The 23,916-nt window shown below is 35.3% G+C and overlaps 3 protein-coding genes and 1 long non-coding RNA gene across 5 annotated transcripts; all 4 read right to left on the bottom strand.

Moving 5' to 3' along the window:
• Window positions 1-10,061: 10,061 nt before the first annotated feature.
• LOC114945826 (uncharacterized) lies at window positions 10,062-12,560 on the bottom strand. Its single transcript, XM_029322136.2, has one exon. It carries the CDS (start codon window positions 12,558-12,560, stop codon window positions 10,062-10,064), a length of 2,499 nt encoding a protein of 832 aa, XP_029177969.2.
• Window positions 12,561-12,938: 378 nt separating this feature from the next.
• On the bottom strand, window positions 12,939-14,945 carry LOC114945832 (uncharacterized). Its single transcript, XM_029322147.2, has one exon. It carries the CDS (start codon window positions 14,943-14,945, stop codon window positions 12,939-12,941), a length of 2,007 nt encoding a protein of 668 aa, XP_029177980.2.
• A 1,233-nt stretch (window positions 14,946-16,178) lies between these two features.
• LOC114933296 (uncharacterized) lies at window positions 16,179-17,464 on the bottom strand. Its single transcript, XM_085483212.1, has 4 exons — window positions 17,159-17,464; window positions 16,772-16,943; window positions 16,609-16,700; window positions 16,179-16,490 (listed from the first exon to the last, which is right to left on the bottom strand). Exons 2-4 carry the CDS (start codon window positions 16,804-16,806, stop codon window positions 16,228-16,230), a joined length of 390 nt encoding a protein of 129 aa, XP_085339338.1. The 5' UTR covers window positions 16,807-16,943; window positions 17,159-17,464; the 3' UTR covers window positions 16,179-16,227.
• A 2,969-nt stretch (window positions 17,465-20,433) lies between these two features.
• LOC146723066 (uncharacterized) lies at window positions 20,434-21,574 on the bottom strand. Of its 2 annotated transcripts, none has more exons than XR_014924779.1 (4): window positions 21,205-21,574; window positions 20,921-21,120; window positions 20,655-20,826; window positions 20,434-20,577 (listed from the first exon to the last, which is right to left on the bottom strand). It is a non-coding gene; the product is annotated as an uncharacterized LOC146723066 (long non-coding RNA). The 2 variants fall into 2 exon arrangements; XR_014924780.1 differs by having other exon boundaries at window positions 20,655-20,771.
• Window positions 21,575-23,916: the final 2,342 nt, after the last annotated feature.

Below are 23,916 nucleotides of genomic sequence, written 5' to 3'. Positions count from 1 at the left end.
TCAATCATCGTGAAATTCATGTTATATTGAACGCGGATCTCCATGCCATGTACTTGTGTCACAAGGGGATTAAGCGAATTTATTTGTTGTTCGATATTATTTACTTCATGAGCTGTTGTTTCAGCATTTTCGTGTTCAAATTGTAGTCTTATTGGTCTACAGAACCTAGGAGATAATGTTCTAGGATTCTGCCATATTACAAGATCCGTATCTAATTTTTCGTCTTTACAAACAAGTTGTAATGGCACAAATGACGTGAAGAACACATTTTCATCTGATATGCCGGCTTCGTTAAATTTCTGCTTATAAACACTGTATCCAGAGCTTCCGTCACAACCCCACTTACAAGTAAGATGCAAATTTTTAATGTTTTCAATGCTCAAAGTACCAATAACTTCCCTTTGCAATAATAAAATACGTTGTGCCGTGTGATCTAGTATACTTTGTAATTTTACTTCAGCATAATTCTCTTTGATCGTGATGTCAGTACGTGGTGGATAACAAAGTCTTTTAGATTTTACAACATTATTATAGGATGGATATAATTTACAGTTATTTTCTTTGCCTATGTTTCTAATACTTTGATACGTACGTTTTGAGAACTTGTGTTCAATTAGAACTGACAATGCTGCATCATTCGATAAAGTTTGTTCAACTTGAGATGTAGCAGCTTTCATATATTTAGTAGCTCTTGTTGGGCTTGTCAAAGTTACATCTTTTACAATTTTCGAAGCATTTAATTGTCCTGAAGAGCGAAGATTTATTTGAGTAGCGTAAGCTAATTCTTCAGTGGTGTTAGATGTGCGAAGTTTTTCTGTTTTTCTGCGCCTCGATCGGTCAGACGCATCAGAAAATGATAAGGATGGACGACCTGTTTTTGATTGCGTTGACAGAGATTCGCCTTTTATTATAAATTCTGCAGTGTTTAATAGCCAGTTGGCGTATTTTTTTTTTAAATTCTGCTCCGTTCTATTGCAGTTTTGCCATTTAATTTGGAGTGAATGGAAATATTTAGAAAGTGCAGGCTTTTGATCTGCAAGAATACAAATGTTGCGCCCTAATTTCTCAGTCCATGCTGCTTCTAAAATTTCGATTTGTTCTGACACGCTATCCTTCATCTTTGTTTTCATAATGTTAAATATTTTTTCGTTCGTGCATTTTATTACGTTTGTGTCGGATCCTGTACATAAAACAAATATGATTATAAATGTTAATATTTTAATATTATTTATATATTACGCAGATTTATGTGTTACATATCTTGTTCCAGTTAAATGTCATCAATGTAATAATTTATAAAAATAATATTAGATATAACTAATTTATATTAATAATTAATTTATAATATTATTTATATAATTAAAATAACTGAGATTTTTCAAAGGCTTTGTTAATTATAAATAAAATTAGATAAGTCAAAGGCAAGAGCCACCATTCACAAACTATTTGCAAAAAAGAAAAAAAAACGAAAATTTTATATGTAATTACATTATACAATACAAACAAATTTAATATGTAATTCTATTATATTACACAATTTGATCGTCTATTATAATTACAAAATAATCGCTTATCATTAATTTAGTATAAATACAAAATATATATATTATCTACAACAAATTAATTAGTAAAAATATTAATCATTCTTTTAAACGTTTCGATCCTTTTTTCGGATCATCTTCAGTAGATATAAAATAAATTGTAATAATTGTGATGTTTATAAAATAAATTGTAATGATTGTGATGTTTCGTATGTGGGACAAATTAAAGAACACCGATCTGATGTTAATAAAAGATCTGGGCTGCCTTTGGTAATATCTACACATAAAATCACCACTAACCACGATAATATATATATTTCGTATTTATACTAGATTAATGATAAGCGATTATTTTGTAATTATAATAGGCAATCAATTTGTATAATATAATGGAATTACATATTAAATTTGTTTGTATTGTATAATGTAATTACATATTAAATTTTCGTTTTTTTTTCCTTTTTTGCAAACAATTTGTGAATGGTGGCTCTTGCCTTTGACTTATCTAATTTTATTTATATAATTATAAATTAATATTGTTATAAATTATTGTAATACTATAAAAACGAATGGTAATATAATAGCATTTGTAGTTACAAATTATAAAGAAATGTATGTGGCAGAAAAATAGTTGTATTTCTACTAAACTTTTGGATGGTACTGTACTTTCTGGAGAATCTAAAGCCTTAGACACAATGCGAGATAATAGCAGACCCTTGGAACAAAAATTTTAACGGACAGAAAATGTACGGCGCGATTCACCTATATTAAAATGCTTGGCACAGCATTCGATACCGAAACAAATAACGCGTAACGCTTTACAAAACTTTATCGCATTTTTACACGGGCAGCTACGGGCAGCTAGAAATTGCACGATTCGAAAGAGGAAGGTTTAATTTAAAAGATTTTACCAATCCGACCTTGGAATGCGGTGGTATACATAACTATTTCGTTCGGTGAAAATTTAATTTCTCCAAAATACATTGTATTGTACAGACCAAAGTTCGATTTTAAAAAAACAACATATGTAACACATATTTATATAATATTATCGTTTTGTTTTGTTGTACATACCACCAGGAACACAATCCATTTTGCACGATTTAATTTGAACACTTTATCCTTGAAATATTAACGTTAGACCAGAGCGGTGAAATTTCGGTTAACTGCGACTGCCACAACTGTTCAGTGCGAAGGTCAACTTTGAACTGAGCTAGAGTTTTATGTACAGAAATGTGATCTTTGGTATTTCAGCATGAGGTGGGGGGTACAGTCCTCTACAAAATCCAATAGTCACATTTCATAAAATCAAAAATCTTTTTTTTACTTTTGGCCACGTTTTCGGGATTCTGGCCCGCGCTGTACGGTAGCAAACGCTCTTCGTATTCGTTCTTCTAATTCGTCTTGCGTTTCTATGCGGTTAAAATAAATTTTTTCTTTCTGCGCACCCCACAAGAAAAAATCACAAGGATTCAAATCTGGTGATCTTAGTGGCCATTGCCAGAAAGGTGCTCCACGACCCATCCAATTATTTCCATACGTATTATTTAAGTATTCTCGGACAGGTGCTGTTATAGTTAAAACAATAAAATTAATAATTAATTAAAATTAAATAATTAATTAAAACAATTTTAGAACCAGTAATTAATGATATTTATAAAAAATTTCAATTAGAAAATTGAATTAATATAAAAATTATTTATGCGAAATAAAAATCGATTGAAAAGTATATTTGAATAAATAAAAAATTGTTGTTATTGCATTGATTTACGGTATTTTATGCACTTTTTAGTCAAACATAATTTTAATCTACGAAAAACAATATTTATCCGTATAAAATAAAACTTCTTTAAAACAAAAAATTGCGAAAATACAAACATTAAAATAATAGCAAAGCGTCATGTGTTTATTAAAAATCAGAAGTTTAAAAACTCTCAGAAGCTAGTATTTTATGATATAAAAAACATATTGCAAACTAATACTAATAGTTGTAAATTCTTTATAAGTTGTACTAAAAAAATTTAAACTTTGCATTAATTTGTTATTTAATTGAGACCTGAAAATTTTTATTAAAACAAATTATGTTTTCAAATATGTTTAATAATTTATAATAATTGTAACCTGCATTGTACGCTAGACATCCATCATGCATAAAAATGATGTTACGTCGAAATAGCGGCATATCGTCGATAGCAGCGGGAGGAAAAAGTAAATTTGGCAACTCATTACGCAAAAAGTCCAGATAATTTAAACCATTTAATTTTTCTGGCAAGAATACTGGTCCAATCTAAGGATAATTATTTGAAATTCATCATAAATAAATACACATTATGGCTTTATAGAAATTTTTTATATTGACAAAAGCAGAAGTAAAAAAAACGGAATGTTTACAAATGCTAAAATAGTTATCTAAAGGTGCCTTTACATAGGAGCGTCGAGCGTCGAGCGTCGAAAGGTATGAGCATGCGTAGTGATGCCTAGTGATTTGATGCTGAAACGCAGGATCAATTAGAGCAGTCAGTTGATTATTACTGTCATTTAAATTGCGAAACATTAAAAAAATGTCGATTAATTATCGTTATCATCAATGGTTGTTAGAATGCAATAGCATTATCAATCATGAATATAACGAACAAAGAAAAGTTGAATTAATTGCAGCGATACCAGCAATAGTCAATATAATAAATGCAAACAATAAAAAGAAGAGGAAATTCTGGGTGTCAAAAATATTTGCCGAAAGGCAGAGACACGGATTGTATCACGCAACATTGCCCAATGTAAGGCTGGAAGATCTGCGTTTTAGAAATTTTACAAGAATGACTACGATATAATTGGAAGATTTGTTGTTAATAGTAGGACATGATTTAAAGAAACTTTATGTTGTGCGTGAACCTATAAATGAAGAGCAACGTTTATTAGTTACTTTAAGGCATGTATACTTGTAAACTTAAACTATATTATTGTAATAATGTGTGATAACAAAAAATCTCTCTGACAATGTAAAATAGCAAAGTATATATTATATATTTCTTATACTCATTAATAGATATCTCGCCTCAGGAGACAGTATGACATCTTTGTCATATCAATTTTTAATATCTGTAAGTAGTATTTCAAATATTATACGTGAAACATGTTCTGTCTTATGGGAGCGTTTATATCCTATTATACTTGCACAATGTGACACAAATGACTGGAAAGAAATTGCAAATGACTTTGATAATAAATGGCAATTCCCTCATTGTATTGGTGCAATTGATGGAAAACACGTCATTATTCAAGTAATTCTTAAAATGACAAAAATATGTAAATGAATATATATATAACTCAAACTGAAGCAGTTTAATTTTACTTAATATTATTTCAGTGTCCTGACAACGCAGGATCAGAATATTATAATTATAAAGACAGTCACAGCATTATTTTACTCGCAATAAGTGATGCAAATTACATCATACGCTGTGTAGACATTGATGCTCCTGGAAGACAGGGTGATGCAGGCGTTTTTAAGAATAGTGCTATGGGCTTATTATTAGAAAGAAAAGAATTAAATATTCCACCTCCTGAAGCACTATATGACAACGGTCCAATTTTGCCATATGTATTGGTAGGAGACGAGGCATTTCCTTTAACAGAATATATGATGCGACCATATCCAGGAAGAAATGGAATGACATTAGAGAAACGGATATACAATTATCGTTTATCTCGAGCTCGTCGAACAGTCGAAAATGTGTTCGGTATCTTAGCTAATCAATGGCGCCTTCTAAGACGACCAATTATAGCGAACATTTCAAAGGCAATAAAAATGGTTCAAGCAATAATTTGTCTTCATAATTGGCTGAGAAAGCGTGATGTTGAGCGAGAAACGTATATAACACAGGATCTTGCAGATCGATCTGTATTAGACGGAGACATTGAAGATGGCTCTTGGAGAAACAATGTTAACGATTATCAAGGATTTATGGATATAAGATGTACTCAAGCGAGAGCATATTCGTTACGCGCAGCTCACATTTGAGAAGAATTTTGCAGATATTTCAATGAAGAAGGAGAAGTAGGTTGGCAAAACATTCAAATATACAAATGAAGCAAATGTAAATGTATTATATAATGTATTATGTAAATGTATTATATCATTTGTACTTTTGAATCAGCTTAAAGGTAATATTGCGGTAACTGATGTGTACGGGTTGTACGTAAGTTGAATTATCGGGCGTGTGCCCGTCGTATGTTGTCGTGGAATGAGTGCTTCACGAATATACGACCGAGAATGTTTCTCTCTCACTTGCTTATATTTATTGAAAAACTCAGAAGGTAGTGACCGCACTCGAGATACAAAGTATAAATGCTTTAATTAAAATACAGCGTATAATGGTATACAATAGCGGTTAAGTCGGCCGCACGTGTGTCTCTCGTTGTCTCTGAGACGATTCTGATTCGTATTAGCGGGGACCGCGCACGATGGGTCGCGATCGGCAACGGAAGCCTCCGAAGGCAACGACGAAGGACCTGACATATATATGTGCGGGTACCCGAATTCGAGTGGGTAGATTGACCGGGCGATACGCGTAAATAGTTTATTGAATACCAAACAAACGCCGCCCGCCTTGAAAGAATGCGCTTTCAAAATGAATAGAAGAAAGAATGAGCCGCAAGGCAAACATATAAGACTTATCAGTACAATAAAATAAAGATAATAACGCAACAGAATATAAACCATGACTGATAACATTTCGTGAGTTTAGTACTCTTATAAATAGTGATTACAGTATCCTATAAACTATAATAATATATATTTGTTTGCAAATTAAACTAAATTACTATAAAAAGGAAGACATGAATATAAATTTTCCTATGATATATCTTAATAGCTAAATATTCGCGTCGTGACTATTACGTGAGATTGCATCTTACAAGGGACATGTCACAACTGTCCGGAACCGATTTGATTCTCCTTGAAATATGTTGTTAAATACACAAATCTAAAAGACACGTATTTTTTTATACGTGCGCAATTTGAGTTTTAAGGGGTGAAACACCCCTTTAAAGAATAACGGTATTTTTCTTTAGGATCAAATATCTGCTAAACTATAAGAGATATAAAGAAAAAACGTACAACAAATTTTAATGGCTTGAAGAGTACTTTAAAGTTATATGAACAAAAATTTTTTTTTTTTTTTTTTTTTTTAAAAAACCCTCACCACCTAATTTTTTTTTTCAAAATTAAAAATTTTGTTTTACCTAATTTAAAGCTTATTTTTTTCCAAATTCAACCATGTGTAATAAAGTTATGTTACGAAATATCATTTTCGAAAATTAATTATAAACGCTCCCGTATATACGCTCATCCGTGCTATGTGCGTAAGTAATTACCGTCGAACAATAAAATATATAAAAAATGTTTTTGTATAATTCTTATTTATGTTTTCTATGTATTTATAACTGCGTATTGTGTATATTTAGATTTAAAAAAAAATTTTTAAATATAATTAATAAGAATTTTTCAAATATACCCCCTGTTTTCTTATTATTTCTTTAATATTTAATTTCTTCTATAAAAATTAAAAACAATTATATTTTATAATAAAATTATTTTTTAATTGAATCTTGCGAATACCAATGTCGCAATATTTGGCATAAACAAATTTTATATCTTACGTTAAATGAATCATAAGATAAGATTATGTGTACGTGTTCCAGATAAGTTATAATTTTTACAATAAAATCTTTAATACGTTAAAATAAATAATAAAATAAGATTATGTGATGACGTATTTCTGATAAGTTAATATAAATTGTTCATGTAGCAGCATAATTCTCACAGTCGGTGTAGTCTTTTCGTTGTAATAATATCTGTGTAAACTGTTCTTTTATTGCAATAGAAAGCAAAATATAACATCTTTGAATATGATTATCAATCCGCTTAACGTTGTTAGACTTTTATTGGTGTCAATAAATTCAATATATTTAACAGAAACGCCAGTAACTGAAGCAGAAGTGGAATTAAAGGAAAACATTAAAAAAATATTACTGGATAGCGTTTTTCATTATAATGGGGTGGAAGTAACGGAAGAAATATATCTCGATTATGAAGAACCTTATAAATTACATAGTTTTGAAATAATTGAAGATGACGAAGAAGCATGGCATGAAGATAGTTTAAATTCTCATCCTCATTGTTCAAATGATGATACAAATTTTGATAGTTCTTATAAAAGACGAGCTGTTGAGTATTGGCGATTTCGGGACACTGATGAAAACAGTAATGACAGAAAAAGGAATCGTCCTCTAAGAGTAGTACAAAATAAATTTAGAAGAGTTTCATCTGAACGTCAGTTAAGGCGATGGGAAGAACAAATACAATCAGGTGGAAGTCGTACAGAAAAATTATCTTACATCTCCAAATTTACACATGATAAATTTACTGCAGCTGTCGAATCAGGATTCATGGTTCATGATATTGATTTAAAAAGATGGGCTTTACAAGCTCAAGAAGAAATAGGAAATTTAAATCCTATATTTAAAGCATCTCACAGTTGGATAGCAAGATTTAAGAAGTCTCACCGAATTGTTTCAAGAAAAGTTACGAAGTTTGTCACTAGAAGAACATTAGAAGATTCTGCTGATTTGCAAAAATCAGCTGATGATTTTCTGGAAACAGTAAAACCTCTTATTGAACAGTTTGGATCTGAAAATATTTACAATTCAGATCAAAGTGGTTTCCAATTGGAACTTCACTCTGGAAGATCATTGTCTAACCAGGGAGAAAAGAAAGTAGAACGTGTCGTGCAATCCATATCATCAACAACCCATTCATATACGATACAACCAATAATATCCTGTAATGGCAATTTGTTGTCCCCTTTATTTATTGTATTAAAAGAAGCTAATGGTAAATTTGGACCAAGAGTACAAGAAAATTTATTTAAAGCAGAAAATGTTATTGTAAAAGCATCGAAATCTGGTAAAATGACATCAGGTATTTTCCTTTTATAATTACTTTTTTTAACAACCTTATTTTATTTAACAATTTAATAAGAGTCATAAAAAAACTATTAAATTAACATTTATATTTTGTACAGATCATTTTAAAATGTGGTTAGAAGAAGCTTATTTCGCAAACATTGGTCCTAATAGCGTTCTTCTTATCGATTCATGGACTGGACATTGCCCCAATATGATTTCGGATTTAACACCTCCTGGAACACATATTACTACTATGATAATACCGAAAGGAACTACAGGGAAAATACAACCATTAGATGTTTATGGATTCAGAATTTGGAAAAATTTTGCTAAAAGATTTTCAGATGCGGTTTTACTGTTGGAAAGTAATATAAACTTACATGAACGAAATAATATAATAAAATTGCAATCTTTGATACATAATCAATTGTCATCCCCACGATATCAAAACTTATTTAAATATTCGTGGTTTAAAAGTGGTTATACGAATGAAAGACCAGACGAATTCGAAAATCCAGTACACTTTAGTTTAGACGAAACTTTAACAAAATGTGATATCGAAGGTTGCAATAATATAGCTGTAGTAAGATGTTCTTGGTGCAAGAAGTCATTATGTTTGAAACATTTTTTTGTCGAATATCATTATTGTAATGTGTATAATGAGTGAATAATATAAAATGCAAATACATTTTTAAAAAAATCTAAATATACACAATACACAGTTATAAATACATAGAAAACATAAATAAGAATTATACAAAAACATTTTTTATATATTTTATTGTTCGACGGTAATTACTTACGCACATAGCACGGATGAGCGTATATACGGGAGCGTTTATAATTAATTTTCGAAAATGATATTTCGTAACATAACTTTATTACACATGGTTGAATTTGGAAAAAAATAAGCTTTAAATTATGTAAAACAAAATTTTTAATTTTGAAAAAAAAAATTAGGTGGTGAGGGTTTTTTAAAAAAAAAAAAAAAAAAAAAAAAATTTTTGTTCATATAACTTTAAAGTACTCTTCAAGCCATTAAAATTTGTTGTACGTTTTTTCTTTATATCTCTTATAGTTTAGCAGATATTTGATCCTAAAGAAAAATACCGTTATTCTTTAAAGGGGTGTTTCACCCCTTAAAACTCAAATTGCGCACGTATAAAAAAATACGTGTCTTTTAGATTTGTGTATTTAACAACATATTTCAAGGAGAATCAAATCGGTTCCGGACAGTTGTGACATGTCCCTTGTTAGTTGTGTATATTAGTTATCCGTCGGTTGGATTTCTGAGGGTAATATCGCGAGCTTCGACAATGGTCTAACATAAGTACCTTTGGTGATTTTTATAGTTGCAGTTCGTACTACATTGTCGGATCCGGGATGAATCTCTAAGACGCGACCTATAGCCCATTGTAGAGGGGGTAGATTTTGTTGTTTTACAAGTACGAGCTGATTGACGCGTAGTTGAATGCCCGAATTTTGTTTCCATTTCGACCTTTCCTGCAACGAGCCTAAGTACTCGCTACTCCATCTGCGCCAAAAGTGCTGTCAAAGTTGCTCCACGCGTTGCCATCGTAGGAGCCTATTCTCATTGATCTCGCTATAGTCTCTGCAAGGAAAACTATTTAGTGCTGTACCAACCAGAAAGTGACCCGGACTAAGATAATACAAATCGTTGGGATCCTCGCTTAGTGGCGTAATAGGGCGCGAATTTAATATAGCTTCTATCTCAGACAATACAGTCTGCAGTTCTTCAAAATTTAAATGGGCTTGACCCACAATTCTAGTCAAGTGATGTTTGGCGGATTTTACCGCCGCTTCCCATAAACCGCCAAAATGAGGAGCGTTGGGCGGAATGAATTCCCAGCAAATGCCCTCGTTGGCACAGAATTGATTGAGATCGGACTGCGTTTCTTGTTTGTTATAAAATTCGTATAGTTCCTTGATTTGCTTTTTTGCCCCGACGAAGGTGGTCCCATTATCCGAGTACATGTGGGTCGGTTTCCCTCTTCGCGCGATGAAACGTTTGAATGCACCAAGAAAACAGTCTGTCGTTAAATTGCTTACGACTTCGATGTGCGCGGCTTTAGTGGCAAAGCATACGAAAATGGCTATGTAGGCCTTATAATTGCGAGAGTTGCGCCTGTTTCCTTCGCGTATTGTGACTGGACCGGCATAGTCTATCCCACAATGCGCGAACGGTCTAGATGGGGTGACTCGACCGGCGGGTAATGATCCCATTAAGGCTTCCGAGAATCGCGGTTTTGCCTTAAAACAAGTTACGCATTCTTGTATGATCTTTCGCGCTACGGATCTTAGCGAAAGTGGCCAGAAACGTTGCCGGACGGCGGCCATAGTACCTTGCGTTCCGGCGTGCATATTCCGAATATGCTCTTGTTTAATTATTTTTTGTGTTAAATCGTGATTGCGCGGCAGCAAAATGGGATGGCATGCGTCAAAATCTAGGTTTGAGTTTTTAAGCCTACCGCCCACCCGGATTAGGTCATCTTTATCCATGAAAGGAGTTAACGGCAATAGACGGCTGCCTGCATTAATGGTTGTTCCTAATTTTAATGCTTCGTATTCTTTAGAGAAGACTTGTTTTTGTACCGCCCTGCACACGATTTCCGTTGCAAGTAAAAGTTCAGACGAAAATATTGTTCTATTTGGCGCGAGATTCCGTTTCTTAGAAAATCTCATGCAATACGCAATGATCCGAAGGATTTTGTTTAGACTTGAATGCTTGGTTAATAGCTGGATGACCATGCATTGGTCATGCTTGACGACAATCGCGGCTATTCTTCTTTGTTCGGGCATATCCTCCCTCGGATATGTAAAACTTCCCGATGGCCACTGATTTTCATGCAACTGTAGAAAGCTGGGCCCGTGCCACCACATGGATGATGCGATTAAATCATACGGATATATGCCTCTGGATAGTATGTCTGCAGGATTGTCGGAAGAGGAGACGTGACGCCACTGACTGATCTGAGTCAACCTTTGAATTTCTCCGACTCTATTTGCCACGAATACTGACCAGTTGCGCGAGGATGAAGCTATCCAATTCAATGCTATGGTGGAGTCCGACCAAAGAAATGCTTGCATGGGCGAGCCCAATGAGTCTTTCACCTTAGTTATGAGTTGAGCTAACAGAACCGCTGCCGATAGTTCAAGTCTTGGCAGTGACACGGCCTTGAGTGGTGCCACACGGGATTTTGAACACAGCAACTGTGAACGATATTCACTAGATTCGATGGTTGTGCGTACATATATACATGCGCCATATGCATTTTGACTTGCATCACAAAACCCGTGTAATTGCACGAGCTGTGAGTCTGGGTTGTATTTGACACCCCTAAGGATTTGTAGCTGATTTACAGCATGTAATTGAGACTTGAATTTTAGCCAGCTTGTATGTAATTCCTGCGGCACAGATTCATCCCAATGGATGCCGGCCTTCCACAGGTCTTGAAGAATGAGTTTGGCAATTACAATGACGGGTCCGAGGAGACCCAGAGGATCAAACAACCTGGAAACTTCAGAAAGAATAACGCGCTTAGATACTGCGCTGTTAGTGGAATCTGAATTGTATGCAAAGTGAAAAACATCCTTGACTTGATTCCATTGAATCCCTAGTATGCTAGAATCTGTCTCGTTATGAATGGTAATTACTTCCCCATCACGATCCTTTATATTTTTTAGGAGTTCTGGGCAATTCGACGCCCACTTACTGAGTTCGAAAGATCCTATTCTCAGCAATTCTATTAGTTCATCTCGGAGTACCTTAGCCTCGTGCAGAGTATCTGCTCCTGACAAAAAGTCATCTACGTAAAAACTGCGTTTCACCTCTCTAGAGCCTACCGGGTACTTAGCTGCGTATTGATCGGCATGATAAGTAAGGCACCTGCTGGCCAAGTATGAAGCTGATGATGTTCCATACGTAACTGTCAATAGTTCGTATGTGTCGACGTTGTTAGCAGGGTCGTCCCGCCATAGTATCCTTTGCAGACGTGTTTGAGAAGGATCCACCAATACTTGTCTATACATTTTTATTACGTCGGCGCTAAAAACATAAATGAAGAAACAAAATCGGATCAGTATGGATGTTAGCTCTTGCTGCACTACTGGCCCTATCATAAGTGCATCATTTAAAGATAAGCCCTCGGTAGATTTGCATGAAGCGTCAAATACTACGCGGATCTTTGACGTTTGATTGTTAGATTTGAATACGCAATGATGCGGTAAATAAAAACATGGGGAACTCTCATCGGGCTGCAATTCTATTTTTTGCATGTGCCCTAACGATATGTACTCATTGATAATTGTTTGTATTGCTCTTCTAGATCGGGCTGTCGTTTAAAACGTTTTTCGATGCCCTTCAAACGAGACATGGCAATGCTTCGAGAGTCTCCTAACTTGTCGATTTTATTGATCTCTAATAGGAAGTTTGACCACGTATCTGCCTTGTGGATTTTTATGAATATTGCTGATAAAATGCTGCTCACAATAACTTTCCTCAGGAGTCAAATTATTGGAGTCATTTTTCGCGTCGTCTAATTGCCAGAACCGACTTAATTGATCATGTAACTGCTCGTTAGTTATAGATGCGTGTAGAGAATGTACCTTTGCGTGAATTGATTTTGAATCAAACATTCGTCCTGCTAGGATCCATCCAAACCTCGTTTTTTGTAATTTAGGATGCCTGTCCGATGATTGTATCTGTCCTACAAAGAGAAGATCCCAAAATATTTCGGCTCCTATTAGAATGTCGATATCAAAAGATACGTGAAATTGTGGATCAGCTAGCTTTATATTTCGTGGCAGTTCGAAATCCCTTCGCCTTAACGGTATGCCAGGGAGTTTTTCTGTAACTTGATCTGAGACAATACAATCGATTGTAGCACTGTATGAATCTATTCGCGATTGCAATTCGATTTTTACTGCTTGCGTGGCCGTCGTAACCGTTCCGTTCACGCCGGATATGGCTACGCTTAGTGATTTGGGAGTGAGGCCAAGCCTCGTCATGAATTTCCTTGATATGAAATTCGCCTGAGAACCACAATCCAACAGAATGCGACAAGGTCGAAGCACGCCCTGATAATCGCGCGCGTGCACCATGGCCATTGACAATATGACGTTAACACTTCCCCCTGCGACGTGTGTCGCTACTACGGCAGAGGATTCTGCGGAGTTGGAGTTGTCGCTGCCCTTTCCTGAAGAGCTAGAGGAATTAGGCGCTTGCTGCGAGGCGGTCGTCATATGAAGAAGCGTGTTATGCTTGGCTTGGCAGACCTTGCAACCTCCTGAAGTGCATTTGCTAGCGATGTGCGTGTTGGAACGCAGACAATTGAGGCAAATTTTGCGAGAACGAATTTCCGCGATCCTTTGAGGAACCTGAAGTACCAGAAAATTCTTACAGTAATAAATGGAATGCTCCCCTCGACAGTAGTTGCATTTTAACTTGACGGTAGCTGCGCATGCTGTTTGACGCTTGGCGTGTGCCTTGGCAGTGCCGTCCTTGACGTTCGCGACGTTGCTAGATTTGTTTGTGACTTCGAGCATCTGACACTGTCGTGTGATAAAATCGAAGAATTGTTTGGATGTTGGTAATTCGTTACCCGTAAGCGAAGATTGCCACTCGCGTAGTGTGAGGGGATCGAATTTCGAGCATAGCACGTGTATTAAAATATCGTCCCAATACGCGGTGGGTCGCTTTAGAGCTTGCAACGCGTGTATGTGCTTTGTCGCGCCATCCGCGATTTGCCTTAACTCGGTATAATTTTCCCTTGTCATGGAAGGTAATTCTATAATGGCCTTGATATGATTTTGCACGATTACCCGTTTGTTATCGTACCGCTCTTTGAGAAGATTCCACGCTGCATTGTAATTCGCGTCCGAAATCTCTAAAGAATTAATTACGCTGCTCGCATCGCCTGTGAGAGAGGCCTTTAAATATTGAAACTTTTGTATGCAACTGAGAGACGCGTTTGTATGTATGACCGACGTGAATGTATCGAAGAACGGGAACCACTCGTCATATTTCCCCGAAAATGTCGGTAAATTCAATTTAGGTAAGCGCACGCGGGAAGTTGCGTCCGAGATTTCCGAAAGCGTTGCCGGCAAAACAGCGGCAGTGCGCAAGTGCGTGGGAGGGCTTAATAACTCCCTGATTTTAGCGGATACGGCATAAAATGCATCCTCGAACGCAGCCCGATCGTTACCTTCGGCTTCTTCTAAAATTTCTATTTGCGTCTGTACAGTGTGGTATTCGGCCCAATAATGTTCTAGTTTTAATTTGCGCTCCTCAAGTTGAGCCGTTGTCGAGGTATTGATAGCAGTAATTGTCTCGACGTAATGTTTTATTCGCGTGCAGGATCCTTTGATCATAGCGCGTTGTCTTTTAAGTACCGCGAGATTTTCTGTATTAGACATTTTAAAACTAATTGAATTGAGACACACGTATTATTCGAATCTGGTTGGTATTCGTCACTAGATAGCTACCCTTACCTTACATTTATTTCTTATTGAAGAAAGAAAACGCGTGAACGCTCGGGAATCCTTTGTCGGTCGTCCTGCGGAGAGGAGGGGGGGTGTCGTCGTCTCAATGCGCTGTTTGGCCCTCGATGCGTCGTTCGTCTTGTCGAATATGGCCGACAAGGATCGCCGTGACTGCTGGTTCGATTGCCCGTCCGTTGGAATTATGCCGTTGTCGCCAATGCGGGGCAATCGTTGTACTCGCCAACGAGTAAAATAGCCGCTCCTGACCTCTCCTTTGTTAGGACGTCTGCCGATGTATGGGAAATTCCGTAGGCCGATACCGTACGTGGTAACTCAATACGTTGGCCTTTTTTAATTTGGCTTGCGCCCTTTGTGTTATATCCTCTAGAAGTTTGTTGGACACTACCTTGACTGAGCTTGCGGAATTCCTTGGATGAATCCGGCTCGAAGGACCAAATGTACGGGTTGTACGTAAGTTGAATTATCGGGCGTGTGCCCGTCGTATGTTGTCGTGGAATGAGTGCTTCACGAATATACGACCGAGAATGTTTCTCTCTCACTTGCTTATATTTATTGAAAAACTCAGAAGGTAGTGACCGCACTCGAGATACAAAGTATAAATGCTTTAATTAAAATACAGCGTATAATGGTATACAATAGCGGTTAAGTCGGCCGCACGTGTGTCTCTCGTTGTCTCTGAGACGATTCTGATTCGTATTAGCGGGGACCGCGCACGATGGGTCGCGATCGGCAACGGAAGCCTCCGAAGGCAACGACGAAGGACCTGACATATATATGTGCGGGTACCCGAATTCGAGCGGGTAGATTGACCGGGCGATACGCGTAAATAGTTTATTGAATACCAAACATAATGTTATTATGCTAAAGAGAAACACACAATGCTTCGTAAATATAATAAATATTAGAAATCAATGTTATACAAAAATAACACGTTATAAAACATTTGACAATAAATTATACATATAAAGTAACGTCTCAATATATTTTTAAATGAAGTTAAAAAGAACTGTTACTAACATCATCTTAATTTATCTTATAAAATTATTAGGTACACAAAAAAATTATATTATAACAAAATAAAAGAGTAATGTAATTCAAACAAATAATTGTACGTTTCAATTATATTAATGAAGCAAGAACAAGAAAACAAAAATAACATAGGAACATAGCAATTATCAATATATATCATGACAAATTATTCACCCTCATTTTGTTCTTCCTTAGTAATATCTTGTAGAAATGTTAATAAAAGTGTATCCTGTGTTTTTTTATTCAGTTTAAGCAATTTTTGTTTTATATAAATAAACATACCATCCAATGCATCCATTTCAGGTGGCTTTGGAAGATTTATAACAGGCATTTCTTTATTACAAAATGCTTCAGCTATACGATTCATTGATGCACTTAAATCATTGTTAATTTTAGCTCGTTTAGTACTAGGTTTAACATAAAGCTCATCTGCAAAGAGATTGTTTGACTGTATCTATAATGCCTGTTCATTAATACGTAAACACTTTCTATAATACAATCGGTCAGTCAGCAAATAATAGATAAGATGTATAACTATTAAACCTACCTTCGTTACTTTCATGTTGTTCATTGCTGTCTAAGCTGTTCTCAAAAAGATTGTTGGACTCGATACTTTGAGTCGTAAGGTTAGAAATGGAGCTGTAAAATAAAGTATGTTTCCAATAAAGTATGTAAAATAAAGTTGTACACATGTGTAAAAAGTGATATACTTTCTGCTTGTAGAAACTGAACGTAAAAAGGACATTGCTTCAAAATGTTTCCATGGTTTTTGTGAATTTGATCTCGCTGACCCACTTGGTTTTTTTCCTTCAGCCACTGCTTTACTAAACGTGTCTTTAAGTGATTTCCACCTCTTTTTAGCATCTTCAGGACTGATACGACCTAAAATATTTATAAAAACATTCTTTAAAAATATTTAATAGCTACGATCGAATTGGCGTACAAATGCTTTGAAACATTTGTTTTCTCTTTTAGCTTTAGAGATTCCAAGGAAAAAAGAGAAAGAGAAATGCTTTGAAGCATTTGTAGTGCTGACTCAATCACAGCCAACATCAATATTTTTTTTTTATAATTTAGGTTTATGTGAAAATTGGTACCATTAAGAGCATTAAAAATTTCTTTCCATAACTCTGCAAGTTTGTATCTGCCACGAACAGACAAAGGCAATGTATAATCATACAAAGGAGGTCTTTTTCTGACTTCTTCGATTAACGTTTCTTCTAATATACTTTTGTCTGTTGTCAAGCACAGTATTGATTGTCGATCTTCTTCTACAATAAAGCAATCATCTGTGGATTTAACCACTCTTTCGTCTATTCCTTTGTTGTCAAATGATAAGCTCTTTGATTTATCTTGTAGTAATACAAGTTGTTCCTCATCACATTTTTTTCAAAATATTGTCCTTATTCTGCAATATCACAATAGTACTAGTTACAATTATAATACCTAAAAAAATGAGTGGATTATCATCGTATACTTGCATTAATTATAGTTCTTACCATTAGTAGGATAAAACATTTTAGTATCTCCATTAATTGTGATACTATACCAATCTTTCATGCATTGATGATTAAAAATCTTGTATTTATTAACTTTTGATATGCACACTCCACATGTTAAATCCGATTCCTATACAAAGAGTACACTGTTATAGATAATACTCATGTTATATTTATAAAAAAGTGCAAATTATTTTCTTCATGTTAGGTTAAGTTGTAATATACGGTGCCAATTGCGCAATTCTATAATATATCTACTGTTTAATAATATCTATTATATATTATATACATTAATATATATTTTTCCATGTAGAATATAATATAACATATTAACCTTTATAGCGTCTATTAAACTTTTATCACTAGACATTGTAATAAGCGTCAAGATGCTGAAATCTGCCAGTTCTGAATCATGCGCAAGGGCGTTGCGCACGCGTTTTTGAAGTTTGACGCTCGACGCTCGACGCTCCTATGTAATGGCAAAGCTTAAATGAAAAGCTAAAATTTAAACCAAAAATAAATACGTAAATCTCCAGTCACAACAGAAAGACTACAAAATGGCAAAATGTTAAAATATGTATTATTATAAATTTCAAGAAGGCCTAAATTTCAAAACTAAATCATGATTAAGTTTTCTACAATTTTTTTCGCAAATCTGACAGTTTATCGTAATTAAATAACTTACATTATTTTTAAACATTACATGCTACTAAAATTACTAACTTGAAATTTATTAAAATATTTTTATGTAAAAGTTATTTACCAGCTCATCATCGATCAAGCCAGCCCAAACATTGACTTTAAATCGATATTGAGAATTATTATCCCACGTCAAAAAAGGATTTTCAACGCCATAATAATGATAATTATGAGAGTTGAATGTTCCATCTTGCGCTAACGTGCATTCGTCAGTCCATAGTACACGACAAGGAAATAATTGATTCTCTCTTACTGCCTTTAAATAATTCCGGGCAAACCTTTGACGTGGTGGATGGTCACGTGGAAGCAATTGGTGCACTCGAATAAAGTGGTATGGGTGGATTTTATTTTCTTTTAAAATTTTATGCACAAGGACGTGCGAAATCCCCATTTCTTTCCCGATTACTCGAGTACTTGTTCGAGGATCGGCTTCGACCCACGCCATCACGTTTTCTTCCACTTTCGGATTTCTTACATTACGAGGACGTCCTTCAATTTGGACAGGCATAACATTGTCAGTTTCTCGAAAACATCTCACCGCACCACGGATAACATTCGCGTCTGGATGTCGCACGTTGGGCTTGCCTCACGGCCTTATCGATTATATCGGGCGCATTTATGCGAACAGCAGCACGGTGTTTGAAGTGCGCGGTGTCAGGTCAGAGCTCTCTAAAGCGGGCAGAGGCGTCAGGCAGGGGGATCCACTGTCACCGGTGCTATTTTGCCTGGTGGTGGATGAGATTGTAGCATTCATCATCCACACCTTTCATTTACACTCTACACTTTTATTACACCTTACACTTTTCACTGCACTTTTACACTTTTTTACATCTTTATACATTTGTAATAACTTCAATTCATTAATATACATAATGTTTTTAAGAAAAATCAATATTTCCATAACAACACATTCATTCATTTATTTGTTACATATTAATTCTTTTTGTTCTTTCGCTTTATACTTTCAATGAATAAACATTACTTTTTTAAAAGATCTGGTGAATTTATTTATAAGTCGCTACATTTTTGGTGACCCCGACGTGATATTAAAGCCGACGTGATATTAAAGCCGACGCATTTTAAAGGCTGATGCGGAATAAGTGCTAAGTGATCGTCGTATTTGAAGTCTGCAAAATATTATCATCGCTTGGAAAAATTGCTGGATATTCTGATTTTAAGAGATTCATTCTCCGGATCTTTGAAACATCAGAGGCGGATTAGTCCTTCACGGAAATTCTCAAATCATTTTATCGGATTCCTGGAACAAGAGGAAAATGCCAATCGATAGATCACCAGTTAGACCCTGTTCGGATACACAGATTGATATGGATTTGGCGAGCGGATCAAATCAGGTTGGATCAGAAAATATTAATATTTTACCTTCTCAAACTGGACATCAGGTGAGTGATCCTATGTTACAAATTCACTCAAATGAGTTTCGTTTATTAAAACTACCGACTTTCTGGCATAAACAACCTAAACTCTGGTTTGCTTCTATTGAAAGTGAGTTTACGGTTTATCGAATTCGATCAGATGATATTAAATATAGTTCTGTCATTCGTCATCTTGATGAACAAGCCTTAGTAAACATATCTGAAGTCATTGAAAATCCACCTAAAACAGATAAATATAATTATTTAAAGAAAATATTAATAAATCGCTTTACGGATTCAGAGGAAAAACGTTTGAGACAAATATTAGCTGGAATTGAACTTAATGATAAAAAGCCTTCGAAATTACTTCGAGAAATTCGTCATTTATCTGGAGGATCTTTAGCAGATAGTGTTTTGCAAATGATTTGGCTTCAACGCTTACCACATAGAATTCAAACGACTTTAGCCGTAGTAGAGGATGTTCCTCTTGTTAAACTTGCGGAATTAGCCGATAAAATTGCTGATCGGGACGGCAGTTTGCAAGTCGCGGAAGTTTCCAATAATACAAGTAATAAATCTTCGGATTTCGCGGATTTGCTACGAAGAATCGAAGCTCTTGAAGTTTCTCGTCGTCGAGATCGTTCCAAAAGCCGGTCTAGAGAGAATAGAAGATTTAGATCGTTATCGCGTAAGAAAGACAAATCAAATAAAGATATTAAAGATACATCAATTTGTTTTTACCATAAGAAGTTTGGTGATAAGGCCAAACGATGTACTTTACCTTGTTCTATGTCCAAAACATTCTTGGCTTCACAGGAAAACTAAAAACGCCGCTTAAGACTGAGGCTGCTTACGACGGTGTTTCTAACAATCGCCTCATTATTTTCGACAGACATTCAAATTTGAATTTTCTTGTCGATACGGGCGCTGATATATCGTTGTTACCTAAAAAGGTTTTATTGAAGCCGTGGCATACTAATTTAAAACTTTTTGCCGCAAATGGTACTCAAATTAATACTTACGGTTCTAAAACTTTAATTTTGAACCTCGGTTTAAGGAGAGAATTCAAATGGAAATTTTGTGTCGCGGATATTCAACGTCCTATTTTAGGCGCCGATTTCCTTTGTCATTTTAATCTCCTAATTGACATTAAAAACAAGAAATTGATTGATAATGTTACCGGTCTTACGAATACTGAAAAAATTCAAGAAGTTGCACATTTGTCAATTTTTACCACATCTCCTGATTCTGTGTACCACAAATTTTTAACCGAATTTCCAGGACTCACCCGTTTTTCTCCAATTTCCTCGGTAAAAACACATGGTGTTGAACATCATATCGTTACGGAAGGTTCTCCTAAATTTTCGACTCCCAGAAGACTTACTCCTGAAAAACTTAAATGTGCCAAGGAAGAATTCAAGTCTATGATGGAGCAAGGAATTTGCAGACCTTCAAGCAGCTCCTGGGCAGCCCCTCTACATATGGTACCTAAAAAGGAACAAAATTCTTGGAGACTGTGTGGTGATTATCGTGCACTCAATTCAGTGACTATCCCGGATCGTTATCCCTTACCTCATATTCAAGATTTTTCTTCTTCACTTTTTGGTAAGAATATCTTTTCTAAAATCGACTTAGTTAAAGCGTACTATCAAGTACCCGTCGCTAAAGAAGATATTCACAAAACAGCTGTCACTACTCCATTTGGGCTTTTTGAATTTGTCGTAATGCCTTTCGGTTTACGAAACGCAGCCCAAACTTTTCAACGGCTCATGAACTCTTTACTTAATGATTTGAGTTTTGCCTTTTGTTATCTTGATGACATTCTTATTGCTTCTAAAGATGAGAAAGAACATATTGCTCACTTACGCATTATTTTTGATCGTCTTCAACAAGCTGGAATGACAATCAATGTCGCTAAATGTCTTTTCGGTCAAAGCGAGATTTCTTTTCTTGGTTACTTAGTTTCTAACCAAGGAGTTAAACCTACATCCGAAAAAGTGAAATCAATTATTGATTATCCTAAACCTAAGACACTTCATGAATTACGCAGATTCTTAGGAATTATCAATTATTATCGTCGCTGTCTCAAGGATGCTGCAAATCATCAAGCTCTGTTAACAGAATATTTAAAGGACAGTCGCAAGAGGGATAGAAGAATTATTTCTTGGACTAAAGAAGCGGAATTAGCTTTCGAGTCATGTAAAGAAGAACTTTTACAAGTTACTACCCTTTCTCATCCTGCTCCTCATGCTCCTCTTATTTTAACTTGTGATGCTTCTGACTTTGCTGTTGGTGCATCACTTGAACAGTCTATTGACGACGATATCAAACCAATAGCATTTTTCTCAAAGAAACTAGACAAAGCTCAAAGAAATTATAGCACTTATGATAGAGAACTTCTTAGCATTTATTTGGCTATTAAACATTTCAGACATTTTGTTGAAGGAAGACAACTGATTATCAGAACTGATCATAAACCTTTGATTTTTGCTTTCCGTCAGAAATTGGATAAAGCGTCACCAAGACAGATCAGACAATTGGACTTTATTGCTCAATTCTCTACAAATATTACCTATATTTCTGGAAAAATGAATTCAGTTGCTGATGCTCTGTCAAGAATTGAATCTATTTCAATGCCTATTATAGTTTCTTTAGAAGAACTTGCTAATTATCAGAAAGAAGATGAAGAACTTCAAGTTTTACTTTCTTCAAATTCTTCACTTCTGTTGAAGAAACTTATTCTTTCAGGATCAACCATACCTATTTATTGTGATTGCTCTTCGGAATTAATTCGTCCATATGTTCCTAAACTCTTACGCAAGAGAATTTTTGATGTTGTTCATGGACTCGCTCACCCCAGCGGCAGATTGACATCTAAACAATTACTACTGAAATTCATTTGGCCTTCTTTGAAGAAAGATGTGAAGGAATGGACTCGAACTTGTCTTCCATGCCAACGTGCGAAGATTTCAAGACACACCAAGAATTCTCCAATTAAGATTGCAATTCCTGATCAACGCTTTCAGCATGTGCATTTAGACATTGTTGGACCACTTCCTATTTGTCAAAATTACCGTTATTGTCTTACTATGATTGATCGTTTTTCCAGATGGCCTGAAGCTGTTCCTATTTCTGAGATTTCTGCTGAAACTATTTCTACAACATTTTATTCACATTGGGTAGCACGTTTTGGTTCTCCTATCAGCATTACAACAGATCAAGGTCCTCAGTTTGAAGCAGCTTTATTCAAAGCTTTAACAAACCTAATTGGATGCCAAAGGATTAGAACTTCTGCTTATCATCCTGCTTCAAATGGAATTCTGGAAAGATGGCATAGGACTTTGAAAGCAGCGATTATGTGCCACGAAACAACCAACTGGGTAGAATCTTTACCTTCAGTTCTTTTGGGATTACGTTCGTGTTTCAAAGAAGATTTAAAAGCTTCACCTGCAGAACTTCTTTATGGATCCACTCTTCGTATTCCTGGAGAATTTTTCATTGAAGAAGATTTTCCTGCAGATCCTGAAATCTTTCTTGAAAAACACAGGATTCATATGAGGAATATCAGATCATCTCCTACAAGTCATCATTGCAAAAGATCACCTTTTGTTCACAAGAATCTTTTTGATTGTACTCATGTTTGGATTAGAGAAGATACTGTTAGGAAGTCACTACAACCTCCTTATTCTGGCCCTTTTCCTATTGAGAAACGTATCTCTGATCATTTATTTGCAGTTAATGTTTCAGGAAGAGTTGTCAATATTTCGACAGAACGTCTCAAGCCAGCCTTCATTCCTAGAACTTCAGATTCTACTGAACTTTCTACCAGATCTTCAGCTCCTGTTCCTGCTATTTCAACTCCTGTTCCTGCTATTTCAACTCCTGTTCCTGCTACTTCAGCTCCTGTTCCTACTACTTCAGCTCCTGTTTCTGCTACTTCAAATCCTTCTTCTTCTTCTACTGTTGGAAAAGCTTTACGCACCTACCCACCAAAGAAGAAGAAAGTCCATTTCGCAACGAATATCGTCACTTGGGGGGGAGTACTGTAGCATTCATCATCCACACCTTTCATTTACACTCTACACTTTTATTACACCTTACACTTTTCACTGCACTTTTACACTTTTTTACATCTTTATACATTTGTAATAACTTCAATTCATTAATATACATAATGTTTTTAAGAAAAATCAATATTTCCATAACAACACATTCATTCATTTATTTGTTACATATTAATTCTTTTTGTTCTTTCGCTTTATACTTTCAATGAATAAACATTAC

This window comes from Nylanderia fulva, unplaced genomic scaffold (assembly GCF_048542155.1).
Source record: "Nylanderia fulva isolate GAGA-0341 unplaced genomic scaffold, ASM4854215v1 Scaffold238, whole genome shotgun sequence".
Lineage (NCBI taxonomy): Eukaryota > Metazoa > Arthropoda > Insecta > Hymenoptera > Formicidae > Nylanderia > Nylanderia fulva.
This window is presented reverse-complemented; position numbering and strand designations above follow the sequence as displayed.

Excerpts from the sequence above, each read along its gene's own strand:
- LOC114945826 (XM_029322136.2), bottom strand. The coding sequence starts at position 12,560 with ATGTATAGACAAGTATTGGTGGATCCTTCTCAAACACGTCTGCAAAGG.
- LOC114945832 (XM_029322147.2), bottom strand. The coding sequence starts at position 14,945 with ATGTCTAATACAGAAAATCTCGCGGTACTTAAAAGACAACGCGCTATG.
- LOC114933296 (XM_085483212.1), bottom strand. The coding sequence starts at position 16,806 with ATGTCCTTTTTACGTTCAGTTTCTACAAGCAGAAA. Across the intron at positions 16,701-16,771 it reads TCAGTTTCTACAAGCAGAAA|CTCCATTTCTAACCTTACGA; the intron begins GTATATCACTTT and ends TTTATTTTACAG. Across the intron at positions 16,491-16,608 it reads ACAACATGAAAGTAACGAAG|ATGAGCTTTATGTTAAACCT; the intron begins GTAGGTTTAATA and ends ATCTCTTTGCAG.